Source organism: Pelobates fuscus, chromosome 6 (genome assembly GCF_036172605.1).
Source record: "Pelobates fuscus isolate aPelFus1 chromosome 6, aPelFus1.pri, whole genome shotgun sequence".
NCBI classification, from domain to species: Eukaryota; Metazoa; Chordata; class Amphibia; order Anura; family Pelobatidae; genus Pelobates; species Pelobates fuscus.
The window spans coordinates 81,545,833-81,573,778 of NC_086322.1; the positions used below are offsets into that span (position 1 = coordinate 81,545,833).

Below are 27,946 nucleotides of genomic sequence, written 5' to 3' on the forward strand. Positions count from 1 at the left end.
CTTGAAACCCTTATTCCAAAATTAGTCGTTGGAAAGAGTGTCTAAGTTGAATGGGGTGAAGAAGTTTCTAGTTCTGCTATTTTGGATTTATTATTCTTCAATGTTTAGTGAACTGACTGCTAAGAGTATTCAGGTCTGTCTTTTTATTTTGTTTCCTTGTGAGTCAAACAGGAAAGACACTTAGCACCAAACAATACAGATTATTTATTATTATTTATTTATTATTGCCATTTATTATTACCCACCTTACCTAGTGCCAGAGAACTCAAGATCCTCACTCAATGTGCTGATGTGAAGCGCTAAATTTAATTTATCCATACCTGCATAACAATGGCCCTATACAACACCCGCCCTTATTGCGGTACTTAAATAGCTTTATTTAGAGGATTTTGGACCCCATTTGGCCCAATATTCCAGTCAAAATACTGGATTTAGCACTATGATAAAACATGTAACACACAGAGTTAACAAGTAAATAAGTACATGAACAAACAGTATTATAATACCCTTTGGAATTACTTTGATTTTTAATATACATTCAACTAAATCACACAGTTTGCTTAAACATGTAACACACACACACACCGGTATATGTTATCATGTCCTCATTTAAAGGGACACTATAGTCACCAGAACAACTACAGTTTAACGAGCCCCTGCATGCATTTTAATGTAAACAATGCCATTTCAGAGAAAAGGCAGTGTTGGCATTACAGCCTAGGGTCACCTCAAGCGGCTACTCCTAAGATGGCTACTAGGGGTTCTTACTTGAGCAATAACGATCAGCGTCTCATGCTGAACTTTCCTCATAGAGATACATTGATTGGCTAGAGTGGTGTTTGGCTCTGCCCCCACCCTGCCTCCTTGGATGAGAAATCTCAGCCAATCCAATGCTGAATAAAGTAGTCTGGGTGCCACTGCTGTTCTGCAATAATTGCAATATTTTCACTGCAGGGCTAAAATGGCAGGGACACTATTGGCACCCAGACCACTTAATCTCATTGAAGTGGTCTGGGTGCAACGTCACTATAGGAAAGCATTGAGTCACTTTTAATGCACCTGCTGTGTATGCGCTTCAGCTTCTCCCCATCGACTGGTGTTGGGAGGATGAGGAGCCTGACTCAGCGACCTAGGGACCTCTGCGCTGGAATCAGGCAAGTTGAAAAAGGGGATTTAACCCTTTATTTGCTGTGGGGGAGTTAGTGAGGAGTAGAGAGACACTTTAATGTTAGCAATACCGTTTTGTATTCCTAACACAATAGTGTTCTTTTAACCTTAGCCAAACCTTTTCTGTATTGCACAGCAGAACTACACATTGACCATGTGAAATGTTGGACAATTTCTCATTATAAAACTATATCAGCTCACCAATCAGCTCACCTCAATATTTAATACTCCAAACTATATTTTGCTGTGCTGGCATCCTGTTACTCTTTTGCGGCCTTCACACAAGGATAGCAGTGACTTATGACCACTTTAAGTGGGGATTTAGGACGTTATAAAGGTTCCCATACTTTGCCTTGCCTCGTAAATGACAGTGGGTATTTAAAACACACGTACACACACTCTCTCTCACTTTCAGTCTTAAATTCTTAAAAATAATGAGACAGCATAGGCTTTTAAAGAATGTTTTATTTTACTACAAGCTAAAAATATATATCGCAAATATAGAAATAAGCTCACATTGAACTTTAAACAGGTTCCACAAGAAAACGTTTCTAAAAGCTATTAAAAGAAACTAACATTCAACCCATCAATAGTAAAAGGCATGTTACAGTTTAGCCCCAATTTTGTGCATTTTTGTTCTTAAGCTTTAAAAAAAAGCTCACATTTCAAGTTAAACCTTACCTCAGTAGTGTGTATGAAATGGTTTTAGAGTAAATAAAAAGACACTTTGAACCAAAATCCCCCTAACATTTATCCCAGGGGGAAAAGAAAGTTATTTATTCTTGAAGGACCAAGAACTAAGAATTTGGCATGTCTTCATTAAATAGAAAGCACACTTTTCAACACACATTTGAATTGTTGGTGTTATAATATCTGCGTTCCTAAAAATGGCATCTATGCAAAAACATTTACCAGGAATTACACTTAATAAATAATACAATTATCACAGATATACAAAGCTCAGGGGACATCTCTTTGTTCATACATGTGACAGTTCCAGTCCTTAGGGATTTAAATAACTAGTGCTATATTTAACATGGTTCAAACATTACAAAAAAGGCTGCATTTTAATTAATGCATGCTTCCAGTTTAAGTAGTTTATTTTAAGGGAAAAATCAGGTAATATTATAGAATGCTTTTTTTTCTATGTTTGATGACAACACAAAAATCCTGTAGATAGACACTTATGTGAATGTAAAACTCAGCCAATCCTGTATCTCGGAAAGAAAACATAATATATTCCTTAGGATATTCTACAAAACCAGCATTCTAAGCAGGGTAGGTTACCGTCTTCTAAAAACTGTTGCCTATTAACTTTTGTCAACACGTGTGACCACTATTGTAGGAATACCCGAAAAAAGGGGTCTCCCAGCAGTTGCAGAAATACAAGTCTCAGATGTTTTGTCAGTCTCGAGGTCCATCTTTTGGCCACCCCCGATTACTGTATAGGGCTATTGTTATACAAAACGAAAAGTATCCGAAAGTTTATCTGCAAACCTAGTTAACCTCTGTTTAAGTTTATTCAGCAGAACTATGATTTAAAAAAAATATTCACAAACGTCATAGTTGCAAGTGGCTCATTTTGCAATTCGCCAGAAAATATAAAATTTGCCAGCAGTTAGATGTCAAATATTTTGTCATAAATTCAACAGTAGAAAAACTGCCCAGTTAAAAAAAAGTCAGAATAGTTTGGATCTCACAGTAGTGGTCACCCTGCTGTGCATCCACTGTTAAGGCCAATGGGTTTTCCAAATTTGAAGACTCTTGGGAGTTCAGCACTTCAGTGATCTATAGTCAATATACTTTCAAGAAATAACCTTTTACAACCCTTTCATTTGAGCTCAGAAGTTCATCAGTAGTTAAAAATACATACATTTAAAACAATAAAATACATGGTTTGTGATACAAATTGCCAATTATTTTCCCTTTCTATTCCCTATCACACACTGCACAATGAGATCCTTCAATTCTTCCCTAAAAATAACGTTGAGCATGATACGTAAGGTTTTTTGAGGCTTGCCATTATCTATTTTCACCCAGACCTGTGCTACTCAGGCATTGTTGATGCTTAGCAGCACGTAGTAAAATACAGGATGCATTGCACATTGAGATACTGGCTAATGGAGAGGTTTTATTTACACCAACTGATAATAAGTAAATATTCTATAATAGGAGTGTTAAAGTCTAGGAATGCATTAATCCTACTGGGGTTTCAAGAATTCTCTAGTCAAGCAACGGATACAGTTTATTATCAGCCATCGGGGTACCAATGGTTATGGTGGCAGCGTATCCAGTTTAACCCTACTCTAACCTTGTGGTTTAGCACAGAGGGCATCTGCGGCCTGATGGCTCATGTCGCTTGCCTGCTTCCTCTGTGTATGTACTATATTTCAGACAGGTAATAATAACATATCATATGTGAGCTCCATTTAACTGCAGTTAGAAAGAGCAGAATAATGATTTGTGGCTCATGCACCTAAATGTGGACCACTAAGGATTATTTAAAGACCTTTCCACCCCTGAGGAATAAATAGAACAATAAGGCAATAGCGATACCCCCAAATATATGCTTGTATAGAGCTGTCAACCACATTGTTGTGCCCCTGAGAATGATAATAGATATCTGGTGTGTCAGCAACCCATAATGGTAGGAGTATCACAGCACTAGGTTAAAAAGATACAAATAGATAATAAAAAATGGAGGCTTGCTACAAAAGCATAAGAAATCCAGTTTGAGTTAATGCCACCATAAAAACTAAAACCTCCAGAAAGCACATGGAGAGAAAAAAATAAATAAAAAAACAAACAAGAAACAACCAAAAAAAAGTTATAACTATAGTATATCCGTTGTCTAAACTACAGCATTATGGCACGACCAGACATTTTACTAATGTGAAAGAAGGACATTGATAATGAAAAATGCTGCATCACATAAAATATAATAACATTGTTCTAAAAGCCTTTAAACAGGCCACAAAAAAAAACACTGCAACAATAATATATATATATATCTTTACTCACCAACATAAACCTATATTTGTCTTTTTTCTTTTTTTTTTTTAAACAATGAAATAAATTGGTTCTGCCTTTGTAGCAGACTACATGCGTTTCCTAAATAAAGAATAAAAGAAATATTTTGAAATCTATTTACAAACTGACAGACTTCTTACCAACTTTAAAAAATAAAAGGCACTGCAATGTATTGCTCAGCAATCTTATTGCCCCTTCAACCTATTGGCCACAAAAAAACAAAACAAGTTAATTTCTAGTATTCTACCAATATACAAACTATGCGAAAACAGCAACCATCAAAGCAAAAGCAGAAAAGAATGTGAACCTCATGTCAGTTCAGGCTGTCAAGAACCTTAAGGAAAAAAAAAAAATGTGGTTAATTATTACAAAATCACGAGTCCTTCATAAACCATCTCAATTAGTCAGCAAATATCTCTGGGTAGATGGCACACTTGAGTGCCCGGTTATGGACAATTAACCTCTAAGTTCACAGTCCTGCACTGGCGAGTGTTCCCAGTTATGGTTCATTTTGCTGTTCTCTGGCTAGCTGGACTGCAGAACCCAATAACAAATCATTGGTCATCTTGGTTCAACAAGGCGGTGATGGGGATACCATTTGCAGCATCTGTTATGTATTCCTGCTACCAGATGCATAAATGTGGGTGATGAATATGTGCATAGAAATCATTTAAATCCCCTCCACCACTGGGGGCTCCCCTTCCTTTAAATGGTGACACGAGAGCAAGAAAGAAAAATTGTGGGAAATGCAGTTCCTGATAGCTTGCAGGTGATTCAGAAGAGCAACAAGCAGATATGATATAATATCAATGGCAGATATGTGGAGCACATTGTGCAAGTTGCCTGGTGCATATCTCTCCAGCTGCCTTACTGCTGGAAGGCAAAGCAGGATTAACTGTAAGGCGACCATAGGCAGCCGCCTAGGGCCTCTGAGGTTACACAGGGTCCCCAGAACCATGAATTTGCTTGACACAATTTACCATCCATATGTGAAGAATAAACAGGGGCCCTTTAAATTGTATCCTGACTCGGGCCCCATGTGACAACCTGGAGTCCCTGGGTGTCAATCACTAAATCAAAACTGATAGAAAAGGAAAGTGTGCAGCCAGAATAAACCTCCCACGTCGCAACCACCACCAGTACACAAATAAAAGAAAAAAAAAAACACCACACCAAGAAAACTTTCTCCCGCAGATTTTCCACTTAATTAAACAAAATGTAATTATTTGTGTTAAATGGAAATTCAGATGTAATGCATTTGGCAGGGTTTGGCAGTTACGCTACACATGGTATGTGACTAGATTACTGTAGGGAGGTTGATGCAGGTAAACCACGCTGTGCTATTTTTCAGCCTTTGATAAATAATAATATTTTTTTAAAAACAGTGTTTATACCTCAGTTCTAGCAAGTTCAATAAGTACTCGATAAAACAATGTCCAGTCACGTTAGAAACCATATATTTAATGCGGCAGATGCTGTATTAATTGCCACTAGGGTGCAAGATGTCATTAAAAAGACTGGGAGAAAAATGAAAGAATCCTCAAGATTCCTGAAAATCTAGTAACTGAGTTACAAAGGGATCGGCTCCACAATATTCCAAGCCTCAAGACACACCTTTAGTGGAACTGGCAAAAACGATTGTCTGATTCTCTGTCTAATTCAGAATTCTAGCACCAGTAACATTTAAACAGAACTAGCATTTCACAAACACGAAATGTTATATCATTCCACCTGACAACAGCCAGAAGGTATTCAAACTCCTCGTACAAAAACTGTTAAAACTCACTTATTTTGTTTTTCCATCTCAAGTGTGACAAATCTGTAACCTTTCCCAAACACAACTGAATCTCTTGCAATAGCCCATGATGTAACAAAATAATGAAATAATATTAACATTATTTTAGGTGGATTCCACAGAGAGAATTTAGCAAACAGATGAGGGCACACACCGGTCGGTCCATATCTATTAGAGGACAAAGAATTGTTATACATACTCCTCTTTGTATCAGTGTATACTTGTAGTGCAGTTCTTTGTCTGTGAAATACATGCCGGGGTGTTCGTTATTTTGTTCCGTGTGATGAAAACATGAAAGTATAAGCCATGTCATTAAAACCCCTTATAACTATTCTTTTCACATAATACCATATTCGTTTCGATAATTATTATCACCTGGCTCTTAATAAGTCTCTAAAGTTTGGGGGAACAAGCAACATATTGTAAAAGTTACGGACAAAAATTTAGATGTTCTTCTCTGAAGAATCCCACTGATGTTTTAAAAAAGGAACTAGGGAGAGCTAACAGTGGAATTAATTGCACATTTTAGAACATAAGAGCTGGGCTAGACAACAGATAAAGTGTAAAAAAATCCACGACAACGGGCAGGGCTATTCACTGTAGTGGGAATTCATAGTGAATGCAGAGAGAATTTAAAAATTTAAGGTCAAATTAGTCAAACTGGACAAATTCTCCAAGTCAGCAATGCTTTTAGTTCGGCTGCTTTGGTCTTAAATTTGAAATTCACTTTCAAATCACTTGGTAAATAACCCTGTGATTCTGTTCACATTCCGAGCAGTATGATGGAAGCGTAATATATAAATATATAACTGTTTGGTAACCTTCATATATCACATTTACATTAATGACATTTTTTTTTTTTAAATACCAGCATATACATAGGCTATAAAAAGGTTTATTCAGAGACACGGAAATTAGAAGAACCCCCCCTCCCCATCCCCGTACACCCATTAAAAATAACAAAATATATATGCCATTCTATGGGGCCTGCTTTATAAAAGCTGGTAAATAGGGAGTGTTTCAATAAAAAAAAAAAAACATAATTGAAAAACACTTTTAAGTTCAACGTAACAAGCACATACATTTTTTTTCCCCAAACGTAGATGCTGTTATCATATATAATTAGCAACCGGCTTATATTCTGAAGCAACATCATATGGAACTGTAGCTGTTGACTAGATTTCCCATGATACCCTGCCAGTTGTTCTATATGGCAAGATAAATTGTATACACATTGTATGACTCAAAATAGCCAATGGTAAAACCAAAAGAACTGTGAACGCTTACTGGCTTTCTTAAAGTTATATATGTCCTTTTTCTTTTTCTTTTTCAATATTTTTTTTCAGTCTTAATTAAATGCATCGCTACAGGACACAACCTTTGTGAATTCAAGCTGAAACTGCATACTTTTCCTAGTTATCCCCAGGAATTTCCAATACAACTTTATAAATAAGGTACCTTTCCAAAAACTTAATATTTCGACGTTTTCTCTTAAATATGAAATATATTCCTTACTTTACACTCTTTCTAGACATCTAGCTGTTGGTGTACTTGTACTAATATAGGATATATATCTCTAGAACTTACTATAAAAATACACACCTTCATACCAAGTATGTTGCTAAAATAAAATGTTTTTTTTAAAAAAGCAACCAAACCATATAATATAAAATGTATATGGTCAGAAGAATATCAAAGCTATAAGCATAAAAAGTAAAAACAGAAATGTATGAACATTGGTGTATATATATATATATATATTTATATAGATATAGATATGTCAACTTTAAAAACTGCCTTAAAAAGTTTCTTTTTTTTTTTTTTTTGAAAAAAACAAAAAAAACAAAAAGCTTCACATGTGTAAAATATTCTTTTGAGAATATATCTAAGGTTCTTTCTTCATAAATATTTGAGAGTTCCTTCAGTGTTGTACTCCACTTTTGAGATGATAGTCTTAGTATGTTTGATAGAGGTCATGCAATGGAACCTGGAAGGCTGCTGGAAAAGCCTGAGGTATATAGCCAGCATATCCTCCGTACATCGCTGCTGCGGCCGCTGCATTCTTCTGTAGTGTGGCTAGAGTAGCATTGGCAGGAGCTGCGATTGGGACGTAGCTTGCACCATAAATCCCTGTGGTTGGAATCCTTTGCATATTTGTTGCCATGGTATATACTGGCGTCATAGGACGGCCCTAAAACACAAACATAAAGAAAAATAAGGCAACCGCTGCGTATGTTCAATTTTTTTGCACAGGTTTTTTTTTTTTATATATACACAACAGTCTTATTGTTTGAAAAAAATTATATATAAATGGAAGATGTTCTAATATATGTCACAGCAAAATTAGGCATATCCATCACTATTTACTATCTGAATGAACTGAAACTGGCGCATTCGAGAATAGGCAAACAGAGACACACACATACACAAAACAATGGCAGGCTAGTGCAAACAGAAAGTGCTCTAAAACTTTTTCGGAATACGCTATCTTTTAAGTGCATGTCCAAATAACCATGTCCAAATACCTAATGCGTTTTCTTCAGTTTCCCAAAGTAACACAACAATGTAAAAAGAATGGGGAGCAATAATACTTTATCAGGGTTATTGGTGAGGTGTGTGTTTTTGGATTCTAAGGGCCAGGCAGCTTATAAACATAAACAAGAATAAAAGAGATAACAACTACACACAATTATTACTATTTGAAAAGGTTACTAATGTAAAGGGCTTGGCCTGCAGTTGTGGGAGGGGCATAGTACCTATATAAACCCCCCTACTCACCTTCCTCTGTTCCGTACGTTTTCTTAGCGACTCGCATGTCCCCACCCTCCACTCCCTCTATCTATACTTTCATTACACCTCATGGGTGGGCCCTCTTTTATAACAGGCCTACCACGTCGTCGGTTCCGGCACACCTCAACCGACTTATTTCCCTTTTTACTTCTATACAGCCTTATTTGCCCCTCACACAAATATACATTAAAAGGGTAGCCTAAGCACTATTATCCAAAAATGGCACTGTGGTGGTTTTGATGCCAGGAATCTTCTGGAACTGTATCCATAGTAAGAGTAAAAACATTAATAGTACCGTAATCCCTATGGCGGGGTGTAGAGATGATAGTGTTTAGATTGCCCTTTTATTGTGTGTGTACATGCACAGTGGAACAACCTCTTGTAAGGCTCAATGTGTCCTTAGTCAACACCTCTATTAAAATGATCTCAAAAGTATTATTTGATTACCTTAACATATATTCTTGTATCCATTCTTTTTGAAGCATGTAATTGCAAATACTCATAATTAGCAAAATTTCAGTAGACACTTCGGTGTTATCTAGTTGAACTGATAAGCACATTATCCATATGGAGAGCTACATTGGACATCTTTCTTTTAGATTAACATCACATTGCAAAACAATGGGATCATGCAAGTGATATTCATGCCCATTAGTCTAAACTCATGATTTCACAAGAAAACATCAACAACATCAACATCAATTGTTTATTGCAATGTTTGTATTGTGTAGAGATAAAATTGTATGTGTTTGAATGTAAACTAAAAACAGTGATGTTTAACCCCTTCAGGACCAAACTACTGGAATAAAAGGGAATCGTGACATGTCACACATGTCATGTGTCCTTAAGGGGTTTAAGATCTCAATATCCCTTTGTTTTGAAAGAAACTGAATGGAATTCAAAAAAACAGATTTAAACAGTTTTAGTTAACTCATTGTAAAAAAACAAAAACAAAAAAGTTTTATATCTCGTTCATTGCAAGTGATTGGGGACAACAATCTATTGACAAGAGCATCAGTCAATTGTATAAAAGGTTACTAGATATTGATCAATGTAGCTGTGACGCAGAGTGTTTTATAAAGAGCAAGCTGTAACCTCACTGTGAGCTACAGAATGTAAGCTCTATGATGAATATATTCTGTGATCTTGATTCTATATAACAGCAGTACCAACTAACAGTGGTGTATCCTGGTTTTGTGCTGCCCTAGGCAGGACAAAACTCAGGCGGCCCCCCTCCCCCCGCACCACCCCCACCCAACCTTTCCCCCCGCCCCGCATTCTAAATACACACACACACATTCACTGACAGATACGCATACACTAGCTAACAGAAATACACACTCGCTAACAGAAACACACACACACTAACAGACACACTCACACTCACTAACAGACACACACTAACAGACACAAACTAGCAGACACAAACTAGCAGACACACACACTCACTAACATACACACACACAGGCAAACACACACTAACACACACACACACACTAACAGACACACACACACACTAACAGACACACACACTAACAGACACAGACACACACACTAACAGACACGGACACACACTAACAGACACACACACTAACAGACACAGACACACACACTAACAGACACACACACTAACAGACACACACACTAACAGACACAAACACAGACACAGACAGAAACACTAACAGACACAGACAGAAACACTAACAGACACACACACTGACACACGCACACACTAACAGACAAAGACACACACTCGCCCACCCACATTAACACATTTTTTTTAAATTTATTTTTAAGACATTTTTTTAAAATTTATTTTTAAGACATTTTTATTTATTTATTTTTAAGACATTTTTTTTTTTTTTAAGACATTTTTTTTTTATTTATTTTTAACAAATTTTTTTTTATTTAACACCCCCCAGCCTCCTTACCTTTGGGAATGCTGGGGAGGGGTGGTCTCTTCCTCCCTGGTGGTCCAGTGGCTGCTGGGCGATCGGGCGGCACTGCCTGGCGGGCGGCCGGCGAGGGAGCACTTCCCCTGAGCTGTCTGCTCAGCTCCCTCGCCAGCCTCAGAGTGAGGCTGGGAGCCGGAATATGACGTCATATTCCGGCTCCGGCTCCCAGCCTCACTCTGCGGCTGGCGAGGGAGCTGAGCAGACAGCTCAGGGGAAGTGCTCCCTCGCCGGCCGGCCGGCCGCCCGCCAGGCAGCGCCGCCCGATTGCCCAGCAGCCCGCCGGCATGTCTGTTAGCCGCAAGGCTAACAAGACATTTGCCTTGGGCATTTGGGGGCGGCTTTTTTTGCCGCCCCCTGGAAAATGCCGCCCAAGGCAAATGCCTTGTTTGCCTCGCGGCTAATACGCCCCTGCCAACTAATGACACTCTATACACATGGATTAAACTGTGAATCGTTTACTTTCATTAGCCTTTTTTCTGAATGCCTAGTCTTCAAGGCAAGCAACTGCTTATCTTCATATATTTCTCCGTTATTTAAAGGAACGGTATAAAAACATCTTTACGGTTGTATTAGTTCAAGTTTTAAGTATTAAGTTTTAAAATGGTGATGTTATATAAATCTAACTTGGACTAAAATTCTCATCAGCCAGAGAGAGTCAGGCAGTCAATAAATAAGGCTGATTGGAGTTATATTCTAGATAAGATGTCTGGCAAGTGGTTCCCTCATTATCCAATCACATCAGATTATAGTTTATCTCCCACCAGCCTCAGCCAGAATCTCACTGTGCATGATAGGAGTTGTTATCCAGCAGGGGAAGCCAAATTTAGGCAGGGTCTGTAATGGGGGTACAGGGGCTAAAGAAGGGGTGGGCAGGGGCTGTAAAAGGGGATCAGGGGCTTTAGAGGGGCGGACAAAAGAAAAACTATTCTAGTGCGTCCCCCCCACCCCTCAGGCTTACCTTGGGCCAGGGAAGGGTAGGCAGGAGCAGAAGCCAGAGCCCGCAGAGCAGCCAGGGAAGTCGGCCGGCCTCTCCTGATGATGTCAGGAGGAGGGAGCGTGACTTCCACTGCTCTTCCTTCAGACTCCGCAGCGGATTTCTGTGGAGTCTGAGAGAAGAGCAGTGAAAGTCACGCCCCCTCCTCCTGACATCATCAGGAGAGGCCGGCCGACTTCCCTGGCTGCTTTATGCTCGCTGCAGTGACACAGGTGAGTTGAATAATCCGAGTCCCCGGCCAGAGGCAGGGGATTCAGATTTTTGCACCCCCCTGCTCTGGCACCCTAAGGAGGCCGCCTGTGTCGCCTTATGGACGTGCCAGCCCTGCTTATTTTGCCTTGAATGCTTCTTGATCATGAAAAAATTCCACTGGTACAAATAAAATAAGCATGACTTTGCTAGTTTCAGTTCATGGTCTTGTGACTTTCACATGAATCTGTTTATTAATATTAAGTCTTCATCTGCAAGGACCTCACTATCTATAAGTCTTGTCATGGACATCAACCATTGCTCCTTCGTCAGGTAACATGACACCAAAACTACTCCTACATTAAGAAGTGATAGTGAAAGCTCACCACATCCAGGCACCTGGCTTTAGCCTTTTTTTCACTGGGATGCCCAGACTCCTATCTATTGCACAAATATTGGGGATATGTTAAGTGAGTAACTATATGTCTGGGGTTCAGCATGTTTTATTTCTATAAAATCTTTTAAAACCTAATGTATGAATGCACATGACTAAAAAAAGAGGAATTTTCGTATAAATAATTTCATTTTTCATTCACAAAGGAAGTATCACAAAACTTGATTCCTCTACCTGTGTGAAAGATGAGAAAATTCGCTAATTTCCATTAGTTAGACAGAAATGGTAATAGAATGGTGGTTCCATGAGTGGTGCAGAATTACGGTACTAAAAAAACATATTGCAATAAAACTGAAATGGATACATTCCTTTATACAAACCATTCAGTTTCAGGTGATAGGGTTACATTTGACCTATTTTATCATTGGTGCATTAAGTGTAAACAAATGAGCCAGCAAGACTCACTATTACTACAAGTCTAATGTCTACGGCCAGATTGGATGTAGGGATCAGATAGTTACAGCTCATTGGAATACAGAATCGTGCATTTAGCTCACCTGAAATGGTGGAGGTGTTGAGACAGATGGCATCACGGCGACGGCTGCAGCAGCTGCTGCACCTGTTGGATCGGTTTGGACCGCGATAGGATTAATCATATGTTCCATGCCATGGAGTTTGCCTTCTTCTATGAGCTTGGCAGCTGAAGCTGCCTGAAACATGGAGTACTGTGTGCCAATGGTAGGGATTGCCACTGAAATTATACAGAGAGGGGTTAGTAACAAACTCCTTACCAAATGTTCTATTACTTATCCTAAGAGAAACACACACACACAGCTTGTCTGTCTCTAGGAGTCACTTAGTAACTGGTATTACATCAATGCCTGGTTCTCAGCGTACCCAACTCCCAGCGTGTACATAGCCCTGGGTGTGTCTAGCCCTCAGTATACACCTAAATTTCAATGTACACAATGATCTCAGGATAGAAATAGCCCTCAGCTTATGTTCTCATTGGGTGCCAAGCTCAGAGTTTGTGACTTGCTCTCAGTGTGTGCCTACCCTCTGTGTGTACCTAGCGTTCAGTGTGTGCCTACCCATTTCTCAGTGTGTGCCTACACCAGAGCCGGACTGGCCCATCGGGATACCGGGGAATTTCCTGGTGGGCCGGTGGACTTGGGGCCGGCAGTGCAGCATTTGACACATTTTTCCCTCCTGTGAGGTTTTGTTTGGAGGCTGGGGCAGACAATTACCGAGGTGCCTGCTACACAGTCAGAGGTGGCAGCCACCTCCAGCAGGGAGGAGAGAGAGTCTCTCCCACATTGCCAGCTCCTCTGCACGGCCTGTCTGGTAAGGATCCAGCCCCCGCACTGGAGCTCCGCCCACCAGCCTCAGCCTCAGCCTGGTAAACTTTCACACAGGAAGAGGAAGCACCTCATGGAGGATCATCACAATGAACTTAGAATCCACACTGCCAGTGACAGGTAAATGTAAGATTGATACTGAAACAGAGAGAGAGAGAGAGAGAGAGAGTGTGTGTGTGTGTGAGAGAGAGAGAGAGAGAGAGAGAGTGTGTGAGAGAGAGAGTGAGAGTGTGTGAGAGAGAGAGTGAGAGTGTGTGTGTGTGAGAGAGAGAGAGAGTGTGTGTGTGTGAGAGAGAGAGAGAGAGAGTGTGTTTTTTTCCACGGCTGCTTTCTGTTCCCAGTCCGGCCCTGGCCTACACCCTGTGTGTACCTATTTCTCAGTCTACCCTCTGTGTGTAGCTAGCTCTCAGTGTGTGCCTACTCTCGGCATGTACCTAGCTCTCAGTGTGTGCCTACCCATTTCTCAGTGTGTGCCTACACCCTGTGTGTACCTATTTATCAGTGTGTGCCTACCCTCTGTGTGTAGCTAGCTCTTAGTGTGTGCCTACTCTCGGCATGTACCTAGCTCTCAGTATGTGCCTACCCTCTTTGTGTACCTAGCTCTCAATGTGTACCTAGCTCTCAATGTGTACCTAGCTCTCAGTGTGTGCCTAGCTCTCAGTGTGTGCCTAGCTCTCAGTGTGTGCCTAGCTTTCAGTGTGTGCCTAGCTCTCAGTGTGTGCCTATCCTCTGTGTGTACCTAGCTCTCAATGTGTGCCTACCTTCTGTGTGTACCTAGCTCTCAATGTGTACCATTGCTCTTAATGTGTACCATTGCTCTCAATGTGTACCTAGCTCTCAATGTGTACCTAGCTCTCAATGTGTACCTAGCTCTCAATGTGTACCTAGCTCTCAATGTGTACCTAGCTCTCAATGTGTACCTAGCTCTCAATGTGTACCTAGCTCTCAATGTGTACCTAGCTCTCAGTGTGTGCCTACCCTCTGTGTGTGCCTACCCTCTGTGTGTGCCTACCCTCTGTGTGTACCTAGCTCTCAATGTGTGCCTACCCTCTGTGTGCAGCTAGCTCAGAGTGTGTGCCTAGCACAGAGTGTATGCCTACCCTGTTTGTTCTGACCTACAGTGTGTGCCTCTCTCTCATTGTCAGTCTGTGTGTATCTAGTTCAGAGTGTGGGCTTCTACCATGTGTGCAATGATCTCAGTGCATACCTACTCTCATTGTGTGCTGTACCTGATCTGACAAAGTAGGGGAAACAGAAAGTAATTGAAATATTAATTAGTGCTATTTGCACAATCAAAGTGGTTTATACTATGTGTAATAGAAAGTGCAGTGTGGATGAATTTTGATTACACAGAATACCCAGTAGGGAGCTCTCCAACTATTACTCCAACACTTTGTGGACATTTGTGGAATCTCTGTGAACCATTTTCTGGACACTAAAGCCCCGTGTCCACTGAGCGGTACAGTTCTGGTAAGCTATTTTGGGTGTTTCCGTTATAAAAGTGGCCCATACAACCGAACCAAGCAGCACCATTCCTGTGCCCAATTCAGTTGTAGGTCCATAAGAAGATAGTACGGTATGGTATGGTTAGGACGGAGCTACGTCACACGATACAATCCATTGATTGGCGGACAGAAAAACTTCACTGCGTCAATTGGCGGACAGAAAAACTTCATTGCGTCACTGCGGTCTAAACCACACATGCCTCCTGGCGGTCCAACTTGCAGTGGAAACGCTCGCCTGAATAGGCTGGACCATTCTAACTCTTCCGAACCGTACCGACCCGAACCATACCGCTCAGTGAAAACAAGCCATAAGGGAATACATACATATATACTGTAAAGTAAGTGGTGGAACGTTATATTAGTTTCCAAATAGTGGATTTGAAAATGATTTAAAACACATCTACGTCGGCCTTAATTTGGTGCCACTGAGGCTGTCAATTTACTGTTTAGTGAATATGCCTCAAAACAGCTAACGAGAATATCTGTTTGTTTGAGGACTTTTAAAAGTTCTACATTTACAATGTTATCAGCTAGTCGATCTTATTCTTCCCTTCTGATTATGTTGAAATGGGGTATAGTCTAATCTAACGTTATCAGCTATTAAAAATGTTACTGTAACAAAACGTGGTTGTTGCTGAGTTTTTCTCAATGTTCCCAACAGCAAAATGGAAGCTTCTCCTAATATGATAGCACAATATTTGAGATCATTATATAAACTATACCTAGATTTGAATATAATCTAGGGGAATATATTTTAAATTATGTTTAAGGTAGGATATGCGGAGAACAAAGTCACTGAAACACAACAGGAAGTGAAAAGAGTGTGTAATGTAAAAAAATGTTCCCCCCCAGACAGCAAAAACAAAATGTTCTCAAACTATTTAAAATGTTTGAAAATCTATACAAGTAAAACATTAACATATATATATATATATATATATATATATATTGATCAATTATATAGGAGAATTGCATTTATCTTTAAAACTCCATTATTCCTTTAAATTTATAATGGTAAATAAAAAGTTGGTCTGAAGATCACATTGGTTTTTGATTCCTGGTTTAAACTTTAATCTTACACTGTGTTAGTCTTAGCAGATGAAAAGACATGAATGGATGATTTTGGAAGATAAATCAAATGACACAGGATGATTAAAAAATAAATCTCAGGTAGAGGATACTACGTATAGATTTTCAAGAGAAATATGTAATCTCTAGACTGATTGATTTAGGTTGCAGTTCTACCTAGCAGCAAATGTGTTCAGATTCAGAAGAATTACTGCATTATTATATTAACCAATCTTTAATTAACTATACAAATAGCACGGAGGACTGATGGCTGGCCTTTCACCCTCGTTATAGAATAATCTACTGTAAACAAATGCACTATAGTGAAGATGGACTACAAGAGATAGTGGGATATATTGGTCTTGGTGTGATTTAATTTGGATCTGTAGCACTTAACATGCCAAGTCAAAATACAATGTGTCACTGTTTGACACTGTATTGTTAAACTGCATCTCTCCCTCAACTAAGATGTTATTCATGTTGACAGCTCTTTTAACACAAAATGCATTCATACAAATATGTGCACACATGACCCTTTTTTTTTTGCTTAAAATAAATAAAAATGTCATAGGTCTTGCACTGTAAAAACAAGCTGACTAGTTAGGGATAAGGTCAAATGTCAGACGTTAAGACTAACCTGCACCAGGTTTTAGAGCAACTGGATTGACTGTAGATAATTCCAAGTTGGGCATAAGTTCAAAGCCTTTTTCTTGCTGTTTACCCTTCCCTTCATGATATCTGCTATATATGCCACGACCTGCCGAATATCCCCCCAGGTAGGTTCCCCTGGGACCAGGGGCTCTGTTTCCAGCTGCACCTCGCCCTCTGCCTCTTATGCTGCCTGCTTGTGATACCAACATAACACAATCAGAATTCAGAAACAAGTGATTAGAAGCTAAGCCAGTATCAATGTTATAGGATGAGCCACAAATTGTGCTTCCATTTTGGGAATTGAGAGACCAGGTTTAAAATATAAGTGATGATAAACCATGACTGAAAACCCCACTTGTGCAAACACTTAACAGTTTGTGTTTTTGGCTTCTTAACTTTTTTCTTTGCTTTGCTATTGGGTGTTTTTTGATTTTAAGGTTTAGAATGTAGTCTCACCTCTCCCTACCTAGAACATCATATTTTACTATCAGAATTAAAGAACACCCACGGTTTAATGAGATGGCTACTACTTTATTTGCAACCAACAAACGTTTTCTTAGCCACGTTCGAACACATTGGTATGGCTCCAACAACAGATTTTCAAGACTTGTCAATGTCCGAATAAATGCCATCATTTTGCTTATTTTATTAATGTCACACTGGTCACTCTTTCCCGTAATGGAAACACATAGCAAGTTAAAGAGAAATCATCACTTGATTAAAAGTTGTGTTAAATAAATGCTGCATGACAATAAACTCACCATGACATGTCGCAGTGATTAGCTATTTAAGGTATTTTTTACCTTCAGCCATTCAGTCTTGGTAGCACATTATGGAAATTGTAGCAGAATATGAGCTAGTTATAGATCATAGGAGCAGTAGTTCAGCAGATGGCTGAGGGTTACATGAATTTTCTTTTCATAAGACCTCGACAACAGGGTCACCAGGTATTTTTAGTAGTTATGTTTACTCTAGCCCTTTTTAAAATAATAGCTGTTTAAAAAAAAATATATATATATATAAAATTTCCCATTTCCTATCAGGCATTACTATTGGGTCTCGCCGCTTAAAAACCTGCAAAATAAAGAACTTACCTGGAATCCAGCTTTGGCCACAGCTCCCTATTGTCCACGTCCCGTCCGATGTCACTGCCCTATCAGGGCCAATCAAATGTTTCTTAAAGAGAAGCATTTGACTGGACTGTTCTTACCAGCTCAAAGTGCATGGGAGCTGAGCCGGTTAAACAAGGAAGAGATGGGTGGATATAGGGTGGAGTTGATTTAAAAAAAAAAATAAAAAAAAATTAAATAAAATAAAAGGGTTTGTTAGAAATATAGGGAGGTGGGGATGAAAGGGTGCTGCCTGCACAACACACTGATGACAGATATTTTTTCTGCAGAGATTTATGACAATTTTTTCTGCACAGATTTAACATAAGGCAACCCAGTATGGCTAAGTCATGTGTGTCGGGGGTGCAACTAGCCATAAAAGTGGATATACACTGATTAGCCACAACATTAAATCCACCTGTTTAATATCAGGTCCCTCTCTTGCTGCCAAAACAGCTCTGATGTGTCTAGGCATGGACTCCACAATACCTCTGAACATGTCCTGTGATGTCTGGAACATTAGCAGCAGATCCTATAAGTCCTGCAAGTTGTGAGGTGGGGCCTCCACAGATCAGATTTTTTATTCCAGCACATCCCACAGATGCTCAATTGGATTGAGATCTGGGGAATTTGGAGGACAACATCTTGAACTCTTTGTCATGTTCCTCAAACCATTTCTGAATAATTTTTTTGCAGGGTGCATTATCCTGCTACAAGAGGTCACTGTCATCAGGGAACACCATTGCCATGAAGGGGTGTACGTGGTCTGCAACAATCACTAGGTAGGTGGTACGTGTCAACGGTAACATTCACATGAATACCAGGACCAAAAGTTTCCCAGCAGAACATTGCCCAGAGCATAATAGTGGCACTGCTGGCCTGCCTTCATCTTGTGCATCCTGCTCCAATCTCTTCCCTAGGTAAATGACGCACACGCACTCTGCCATTCACCTGATCTTAAAGAAAATGTGATTCATCAGACCAGGCAACCTTCTTCTGTTGCTCTATGATCCAGTTCTGATGCTCACTTCCCCAATGAAGGTGCTTTCAGCAATAGACAAGGTTCATCATGGGCTCCTTGACCGTTCTGCGGTTCCACTGCCCCATACACAGCAAACTGTGATGCACTGTGTTTTCTGACACCTCTCTATCATTAACAGTGTTAAGTTCTTCAGCAATTTAAGCTACAGCAGCTCTTCTGTGTGACCAGACCACGTGCCTCAATGAGCCTTGAGCAACCATGATCATGACGCTTATTTACCAGTTATTCTTCCTTGCACCACTTTTTGCAGATACTAACCCCTCCATACAAGGAGCACCCTACAAGACTTGCCATTTTGAAGATGCTCTGACCCAGTCGTCTAGCCATCACTATTTGGCCCTTGTCAAAGTCACTCAGATCTTTTCACTTGCCCCATTTTTCCTGCTTCAAACACATGAAATTCAAGAACCGACTGTTCACTTGCTGCCCAATATATCCCACCCTTTGACAGATGCCATTCTAACAATATAATCAATATTATTCAATACACCTGTCAGTGGTTTTAATGTTGTGGCTGATCAGTGCATCTCTGTATGTGCAGTGTTTCAAGCAGAAAGGCTGCACATACAGATCCCCTTCTACCACAACCACTTCTAAAAGCAGTTGTGGTCATGGTGGTTGGAGTAACCCTTTAATGTCTCATGAGCATAGGAACGGTTCATTAGACGGTGAAAGTTGCAGGTCAGTAACAATTGATAAAACATACAGCAAACCCTTGTTCTAATATCTATTGCTGGCATGGGAATATTTGTTTGCACTTAATACTGCAAGGGAACCCACTACTGGTGCAGATATTAGCGTATGATTTGCAAGCTCTGCATACAATCTGGGCGGATATTTGCAAGGTGGTATAACACGAAGAAGTAGAACATTGTACTGGCATGCCAGATTTAGGCTTTCCAGGTAATCAGCTTAAGACAAGGATATACTGATAAGGGGTAATGAGTTGTACAGCAGCCATGAAATATTATGCACATATGACCTTGGCCACGTCCTCTTATCAGCTTGTTTAAGGCACGATAAAAGTTATACTTTATTGATGGAAACGCTCCTCTAGCTAAGCAAATCATTTTGGTGAATGCTGACAGCTAAACGGGCTCAAAGTGCACTGGGAGTTATTAACTAAGCTGGAGATGGCAGTGAACTGACAAGGCATTGCAAATGTTTTGGCTAAAATGGCCATTGTTGAAATTTAACTTTGAGAATTTTGACAAATTCTTTCTTTTGACCTACACTTCATACTACCCATCTTACTCCTCCATAATTCCCAATTCATTGAATAAATCACTTTGTGATGCTTAAAATTAGAAATTCTAGATGTACTTGTTGTCTCCAAGTCAATGTGTGTTTCTCTGTCAATTGGTTACTATCATTCTAAATTATTCAAATAGAAGGACAACACAATTGTTAATTGAGTGATAACATTAAAGTGTGATTAAAGTCTGCAACAAAAACATTCCATCACAGAGGAAACAAACAATAAATATATTACCCCCGAAACAAGGAAAGTTTAACGGACCCAGCACTAATATTCTTTCATCAAAGGTTATGCAGTTACGAACACCAATTATTGCATTGCATGTCTAAGAGAGCTACATTAGCACAGGAGATGAATTTGATAGTGTATAAATTGGACATTAGCCCTGGCTGCATCAGAGAAGACAGCTGTTGTTACAGGTATGCACACCCTGGATAGGATTTACAGCGTATTTAATACCACACACAGAAACAAAGTTGTTCCCATCACAAACACTGAATCACCGGCAGAGTAAATGCTTTTGAGAAAGTGTTCCATATGGTTAGACACCTCACAGTTACATGGAATCTATTATAAAAATTATTTTTGTGCCTTTAAATCTGGGAAAATCTTGTAATTTGATTTTTGCTGCGTCCGGTGTCATATCTTGTCCAATTTGTCAGAAAATATCGAGTGAGATTCATAAAGGTAGGAAGTGGGAAGATCATAGGGGGGAAATGGTGGGGGTATGTGAACAAAAAAAGGACCTTCAAAGGAGTCTGTTAGAAAGGGGTCTTTAAGCATTGGACTATTGTGACTAAACTAGAACCTGACCCTTGTGCCCCATTTTAGGACAATATAAGCAGCATTAAACATCTGTAAGGTATGAAGTCCTTGACTTTCACAGTAGAGAAGCAATCACTTGGCTCTCGAGTTCTTTAATAATATCAATTTAATTTCTGCATTTTGCCAACACAGAGATTTCGATAAATAAGGTTCTGTTCGCACAATATCTAAATCGTGCTATAATAATGAGAACAAATTGTGCGGTAAGCCTTTTATGGTTTACACAACAAAGTGAAAGCAAATAAAAATGAGAACAAAAAAAAAGAACTGCTGTGGAGATGGGAATTGTAAGCTTCAGGTAATGGGAGAAATCGCAAATTGGTGGCAGAAATGACACAGAATAATTTTAAATATCCATCATCCATTTATTATATATGTGGAAGTATATAATAAAATATGCCACCCACTAGCCACCTATAACGATGGAAGCGGCAAAAAGCTCCAAAGAATTTGTATTGATGTCATGACTCTATGCTACAACTTTAAAGAAAGAAAAAATATTTAGTTTGACTGGTCATAGCTGCTCTTTACAGAGCTACAGTACTGCATCACTACAGTACTGACACTCACTGCAGTGGTTATGGTGCAAATATTATCTAGGTGTCATGTCGTCTTTTTTGGTCAAAACATTTTGCAGCCGTTCAAAAACAAATGATGTCTCACTCCCCTTCTTATTGGTCCAAATCTGTCGCACCTATGTTGGCAATGATCACTTTGAGCGTTAGATCAAGTTAGCCAAGTGTGTGTAGTGTATTGTTGTCGTTTTGGTTAGATAATGCAGAAATTAACTTCTGCATTATTTGAGCCACAAAAAAAAAGGATTGGTTTAAGATGCCGGGAGAACCCTAGTTTTTGTCAAACTGCTTAAAAGCAGACGGACAAAAATTGGGAGGAAGAATGGTACCCAAAGTCTCTTCATCCCACAGCCATAAAAATAAATTTTAGTTGTTATGGTGCGTAGGATACCCTAATAAGGCTCTGTTTTTATGGAACTCTAATAGCACATGATTTTGATGATAGATTCCTGTTGACTAAAAGCAGCATTTATTGTGAAAACAAAACAGCTTTAAATGTAGAAATGTTCTATCACTTTTAAAAACCAAATAATCATTACTGCAATCTGCAAATATGTGAAGATTTTTGAGTATGCCATTGAAAACTAGACCTGCACCTACATCTATCGGATTTTGTGCCATTTGCTCTACAGTCGTCAGAGTATACGCCGCTGGGGTGTAATGGCTTACTCACAGTTTGCATTTGTGTCATTGCTGTAAAAAACATAAAAAAATAATAAAAGAAGAAGATATGGAAGGTTATTTGCCATGGCTGTAACACTGTGGCAATAATAAAAGGTGGCAATAAGTGGACTTGATATTATTTTATAGAATTGGTGATTTCTTACTTTCTGTACAATGTGTACATTACCTTTCATAAAAATACATTGTGATCATTAAAAAATTAAAAGACAGGAGAAAAAGATCAGATATAAGACAAAAAGAGGAATACATAATACAGTTTACCAAAAAGCAGCAGTGGAAGGTTCTATATAAACTGAGCTGTTTAACGTGTGTGTATTATCATACTAATGTACCACGAAGTGGAGGCTATCAGACATTTAATATTGCCTTAGTCTCAGTATTCCGCAACTAAAGGAATAGTATATATTCTTAAAATAGTGCAACATACAGAGGTAGACATATGTAAACACACTGTACATGGCATGGCAAAGAATGCCCTTTGCTTAACAATGACTACCCACCCCATCATGGTACTTTAAATATTAAATTTTGAAAAACAAATATATAGAATTTCTGAAACTCCTAATTAATGCAATTTCCAGCAGTAAGAATAGCAGAGATTCCTTATCGCTAATTTAACATGAGTTCATTTAATTATGATGATATCACTATAGTCTATGCATTTTTGACATCCTCTAATTCTAATAGTAAAACAAGTAATATTTCAGATTAAACTCAAATTTTTTTTTAAAGTGTCTAAGCGCAGGTTGGTATACACATACGTAATCCACATTAGGAAATATGTTAAATAGGTTATTATTACCTAACCGCAATATGAGTATTTAAACGAAAATAAAAATGCAAATGAAATTTACCAACCTTTGACGAAGTAATCCCTGTTTGGACCAATCAGTGCATTGTATGGATATCCATAATATGCTAATGTGTAAGGATCGCAAGAGTAAACATAGTTAGGCTGGGCTACTTCGGTGGTCGGTGTGGCGGTGGTGGCTGGGGCACCTCCTTTCGCAGCTTTCTGGTAACGCGTATACTGTTCCTTATCTACAGGCTTGGCTAAAGTGACTTCTATAGCTGAACCTTCTATTTCCATCCCATTGAGATTTCTCATGGCCTGTACAGCATCTTCCCGGTTGGTGAAATGCACAAACGCATAATCACGGATTTTTTTAACTCTTTCAACACTCCCTGGATTGAACTGTCCAAAGATCTTTTTAATTGTATCCTCAGATGTTTCAATCATTAGGTTTCTGACGTAAAGGATTTTAACGGTCTCCATCACATCTTCATCTACATCGATTTCTGGCTCTGCCCAGTCAACTGCAATCTGATGACCCCAGAGCTGGATTCTTCCTGGCATTAGTTTTCGTCTAGCCATAGCTGCTGCCCTGTGGCTTTCATACTCTACGAAGGCAAAACCTCGATTTTTCATCTTATCTGCAGCACTAGCGTAGACTATCACATCTAGAACCCCTTCTGTAACTTTAGAGATCTCCTCTAGAATCTCTTCTCTCTTCTTCATCTTTGGAATTCCACCAATAAAGAGTCTACAGTTATCTACACTACAGCAAACACCTAGAAGTCGACCTGGCCTTATTTCATAATTGTTTAGGTCTCTGACAGCTCTTTTGGCTTCATGCTTGTGTGTATACATAACAAAAGCATAGCCACGGTTCTTTCCATCAAAGTCCATCATTAGACGCATTTCATAGATCCTGCCAGCAGTTTCAAAGACAGGAACCAATTCATCTTCATACACGTCACGGGGTATTTTGCCCACAAAGACCTCACAGCCACGAGGAGGATGAAGGCCTTCCCAGCCTGGTGGCGGACCTCCATATTTTCTTTGACCATTTTCCTGGACCATGGTATAACCAGTACGTTCCATAAGTGCAAACAGTGCAGCTTCATTGGGCGCTCCAGAAATGCCTTCTGGAATCTTAGATGCAGCCATGTTGGACGAATCGTTGCTCATCATAGTATTGGAATCTTCTGCAGTCATTATGCCAAAATCATGCAGTACTTGCTGAAACCTATTCAAGAACAAAAAAGTTAAAATAATGTGAGAACGGAAGGCACAGCTACTTTAAAAAAAAAAAAAGACTAAAAGGTACGATAAAGCTGAATGAATCTCGTCTTCTGCTGCATTTAACAAACATTTCTCAACACCAATTAGTCATGTATGAACTTGGTTAAAAAACAGAACAACCACCGGAAAAAATATATCAAGGAATTCTTGTAGTAAGACACTGCTTATCATGCAAAGACTTGCACAATCAGAATAAAACAAAGCAAGGCTGATTAGCAAAGCAGAGATTTAACTAATGACACAAATGCAAAATAACACAATACTGAATGTCATTCAAAGTATTTAACGATATAGTAAAGGGACACAACACCACCATATTTTTTAAAATAGTGGTTTGGGTACATTGTCAAATGTCATGTGCTGCCCATTAATATGTATATGTGATATATCTAGCAGAAAACATGGTGGATATGGTAACCCTATGCATAGACCCTGTCTAGAAATGGATAGGTTTACATTTGTCAGTCAGGATACCTCTAGTGGCTACCTCTAGTGGCTACCAATCAGACAACCATTTAATGCACTGCCACATGAAGATTTTTAACAATTGGCAGCCTTCACATTTCTCACTGTGATGTTTCTCATAGAGAAGTGTTAGACTTGTTACTTCTCTACTGGCTGAGTGCTTTGAGAAGCATGGAGTTGAACCTAATATCATTCAGACGGTAGTGGCAGCAGCAGGGAAACTGGATTAGCAGGAAATGTACTGTTTTTATTCTAGGGAAGGGAAAGGCACGCTAAGTAAGGAACACTCAAAAACATTAAAATAACCATATTTATTCATTCATAAACATGGAGTTTAAAATATTTTATGGAACCCAGATCATTTAAATATTCCTGTTTACAAATCCATTTATAAAAAAATATTATATGTCCCTTTTCTATGCCATAGAGAAGTGAAGTGTATGACAGAGCCTCATGGAAAAATATACTAAGCTGTGTATGATAATTTTTTTTTTTTTTTTTTAAATACCATATTCTGACAAGCACTAAACATTTTAAGTGCTATTTCTTCAAATAGCAATGTAATAGTCAGAAACCCTCATTTAATATCATGAGTCATGCACTTACAGCAAATAATGGAAAGAAGGTTTGGGAATGTATCACAGGCAAACCACTAAGAAAGATTACTGTAAATAAATGTATGTATTCCAATCTACACGTGACAGCAATCATTCTATCATAAACACTCCCTAACATTTACAAAGGGCAAAGTTTATGGAAATTAGCCTTTATCTCACCCACCTTAGTAACAAACCATGTAAAAGCACAGATAGCATTTTATAATGTCATATAGTGAGGGTGTTGCAATCATTAAAGGGGAAGTAACATTAAATAGGTTTAGCTCAAACAAACTATTTGTGGAGTGGATTTCTAAACATGTCCAATAGTGCGATTGGAAATAAAAAAAAAATGAAGTTAATTTTAACAAGTATGGGTTAATTCCACTGAATTTATAAACCCATTCTAAAAATATAACAGGGTTCATGGCAGCATAGGTTTCCAGTTCCTAGCAAACTACAACTCCCATGAAACACTGCAATCCACTTGCACGGTTTTTGACTTGCAAAGGTTTATGGGAGATGTAGTATATTGAATGCTGATGGTCCAGTATTAGGATATAAAATGTGTTTTCTCGAATGTATTAAAGCACATTTTGCACTGATTGAGCACTGTCAAAAAGGGATAATTTGAGGGAGACCAAGTAACTCACTTACAAATTAAATATATCCTACGTAATAATGACTGAAAAGATCTGCACCTACAGTAAGAAAAATAATTTAAATGATAATTTAAGAGTACATTATACTGTACTATATAACATGTAATTTAACATACAGAAACCATTAGCGTTTGTTTTTAAAGCAATTAACATTCATTAAGCTACTCTCTCAAGTGCAATACCCAATCTGTTCTTGTACAAACAATGTTTGTTTAATTTTGCATGGTAGTGTCCCTTTAAACATTTCAATAACACAAGTTAAATGATGTTTATTTGGTTCTGCAGGTACAAACAACTTTTAGAAGATATTGTTGCTCATGTAGTTATCAAGATATCCTTTACTTGTTATCTAATCCTTTAATTTGAGTGATGTCACCACTAATTGGGGACCTTGTATATATTTCTCTAAGATTAGATAGTGCTATTTGCAAGCCATGGTGACTAGTTAATGAATGGAAGACAAAAGCTTAATATGAGAAAGCGCTACAATCCGTCCATGTAGTTTATCTGAGTCCAACACTGGAACAGGATACTAGTCAATAACATGGTCCCTTTAAAATGTAGTGCTACTTTGTAAAACATGCACAAATGATTAGCAGATCTCAATCTCATAGTGTTGCCAGACTCGTTCTACAAGCTTGAAAGCATTGTTATTCTTTAATTTGTTTACCCCTAATCTGTTGCCAAAGAGAATGCCACATCACCAAACATGCCAACCCAAATGCTACAATATTTTCCAGCCACGTTATAGTGTTTTAACCTTGACTAATTGTTTGAAACATTTTTTACTGCCTGTACCTTCTGCACTTTTTAACACAGGGAAAAAACAATGTATCCCGCTGTATGTTTTTAGCTCACTGGGATCCCACAGAGACAACTTAGTCTCTATATAATATAAATATAGTATAGAAAAAAGGGTTATAGAACGTCCACATAATAAAAGGAGCCAAAGAGACGATATCAATATAATTCCAAGAAAACTAACTATAATTACAACTTTGCAATGATTGCTATATCCCGCTGTCTTATTAGTGGATTTAAAAGGAAAGTTATAATATATATGTTTTGTAAATTCATGCTGCTATGTGATTCAGTATGCTGTCTGTGTTGAAAGGGTTATTGAGGGCTGTGCACGAATTAATTCAGGCAGTAAATGATAGTGTATATAAGTTAGTAAAAAGACAGTTGATCTGAAAGGACAAGAGAAGGTCAAGGGGTGAGGGGTGTACAGAGGTGGGAATAGAAACCGGTTCATTAGAAGGAAAAGAATGGATTCTTGAGAAGTATAATTTTCTAAAAGGAGTGTCTGAGAAATAGTCTGAAAGGAACAAGGGAATGGACAAAAAATGGTGAGGAGTTGAAATAAAGAAAGATAGGGAAAGGGCTGAAATAAAAAAAAAAACATATGGGAAGGGCTGAAATAAAGAACGATATGGGAAGGGCTGAAATAAAAGATAGATAGGAGAGAAGGGTGTGAAATGAATAAAAATTGAGCTATGTTTATGCCCACAATAAATTTAATTCAAACATTTAAGGCAGAATAAGACTGAATATTGAAAGCAACGTACAAAAAAATGCAGCAAAATATGTAGAAATAAATAAAAATAGAAAATAAAAAGAAATAAAGATAGATATGATACTCGCTTTTAAACTTGCTGACCAATCCGTGGATCAAAAAAAAAAAAATCGAAAAGACTCTCATTCTTTTCAACGGGGAATAGATTATTTGCTCAGTTTTACGCCAACAG

General features: G+C 38.6%; 1 protein-coding gene across 10 annotated transcripts in view; it reads right to left on the minus strand.

The window, feature by feature from the left end:
• Window positions 1-1,614: 1,614 nt before the first annotated feature.
• The window catches only part of RBM47 (RNA binding motif protein 47), a 136,516-nt gene continuing 110,184 nt past the window's right edge, over window positions 1,615-27,946 (minus strand). For 5 of the 10 annotated variants that reach the window (XM_063457891.1, XM_063457894.1, XM_063457889.1 and 2 more), the window contains exons 2-7: window positions 23,248-24,419; window positions 22,306-22,398; window positions 16,883-17,089; window positions 12,872-13,065; window positions 5,689-8,183; window positions 1,615-5,537 (exon numbers count right to left, since the gene is read on the minus strand). In XM_063457891.1, coding sequence (XP_063313961.1) covers window positions 7,947-8,183; window positions 12,872-13,065; window positions 16,883-17,089; window positions 22,306-22,398; window positions 23,248-24,388 — 1,872 coding nt within the window. In that variant the 5' untranslated portion in view covers window positions 24,389-24,419 and the 3' untranslated portion in view covers window positions 1,615-5,537; window positions 5,689-7,946. The remainder of the gene's footprint in view (window positions 5,538-5,688; window positions 8,184-12,871; window positions 13,066-16,882; window positions 17,090-22,305; window positions 22,399-23,247; window positions 24,420-27,946) is intronic. The other 5 variants (XM_063457890.1, XM_063457897.1, XM_063457895.1 and 2 more) reach the window with 5 other exon arrangements.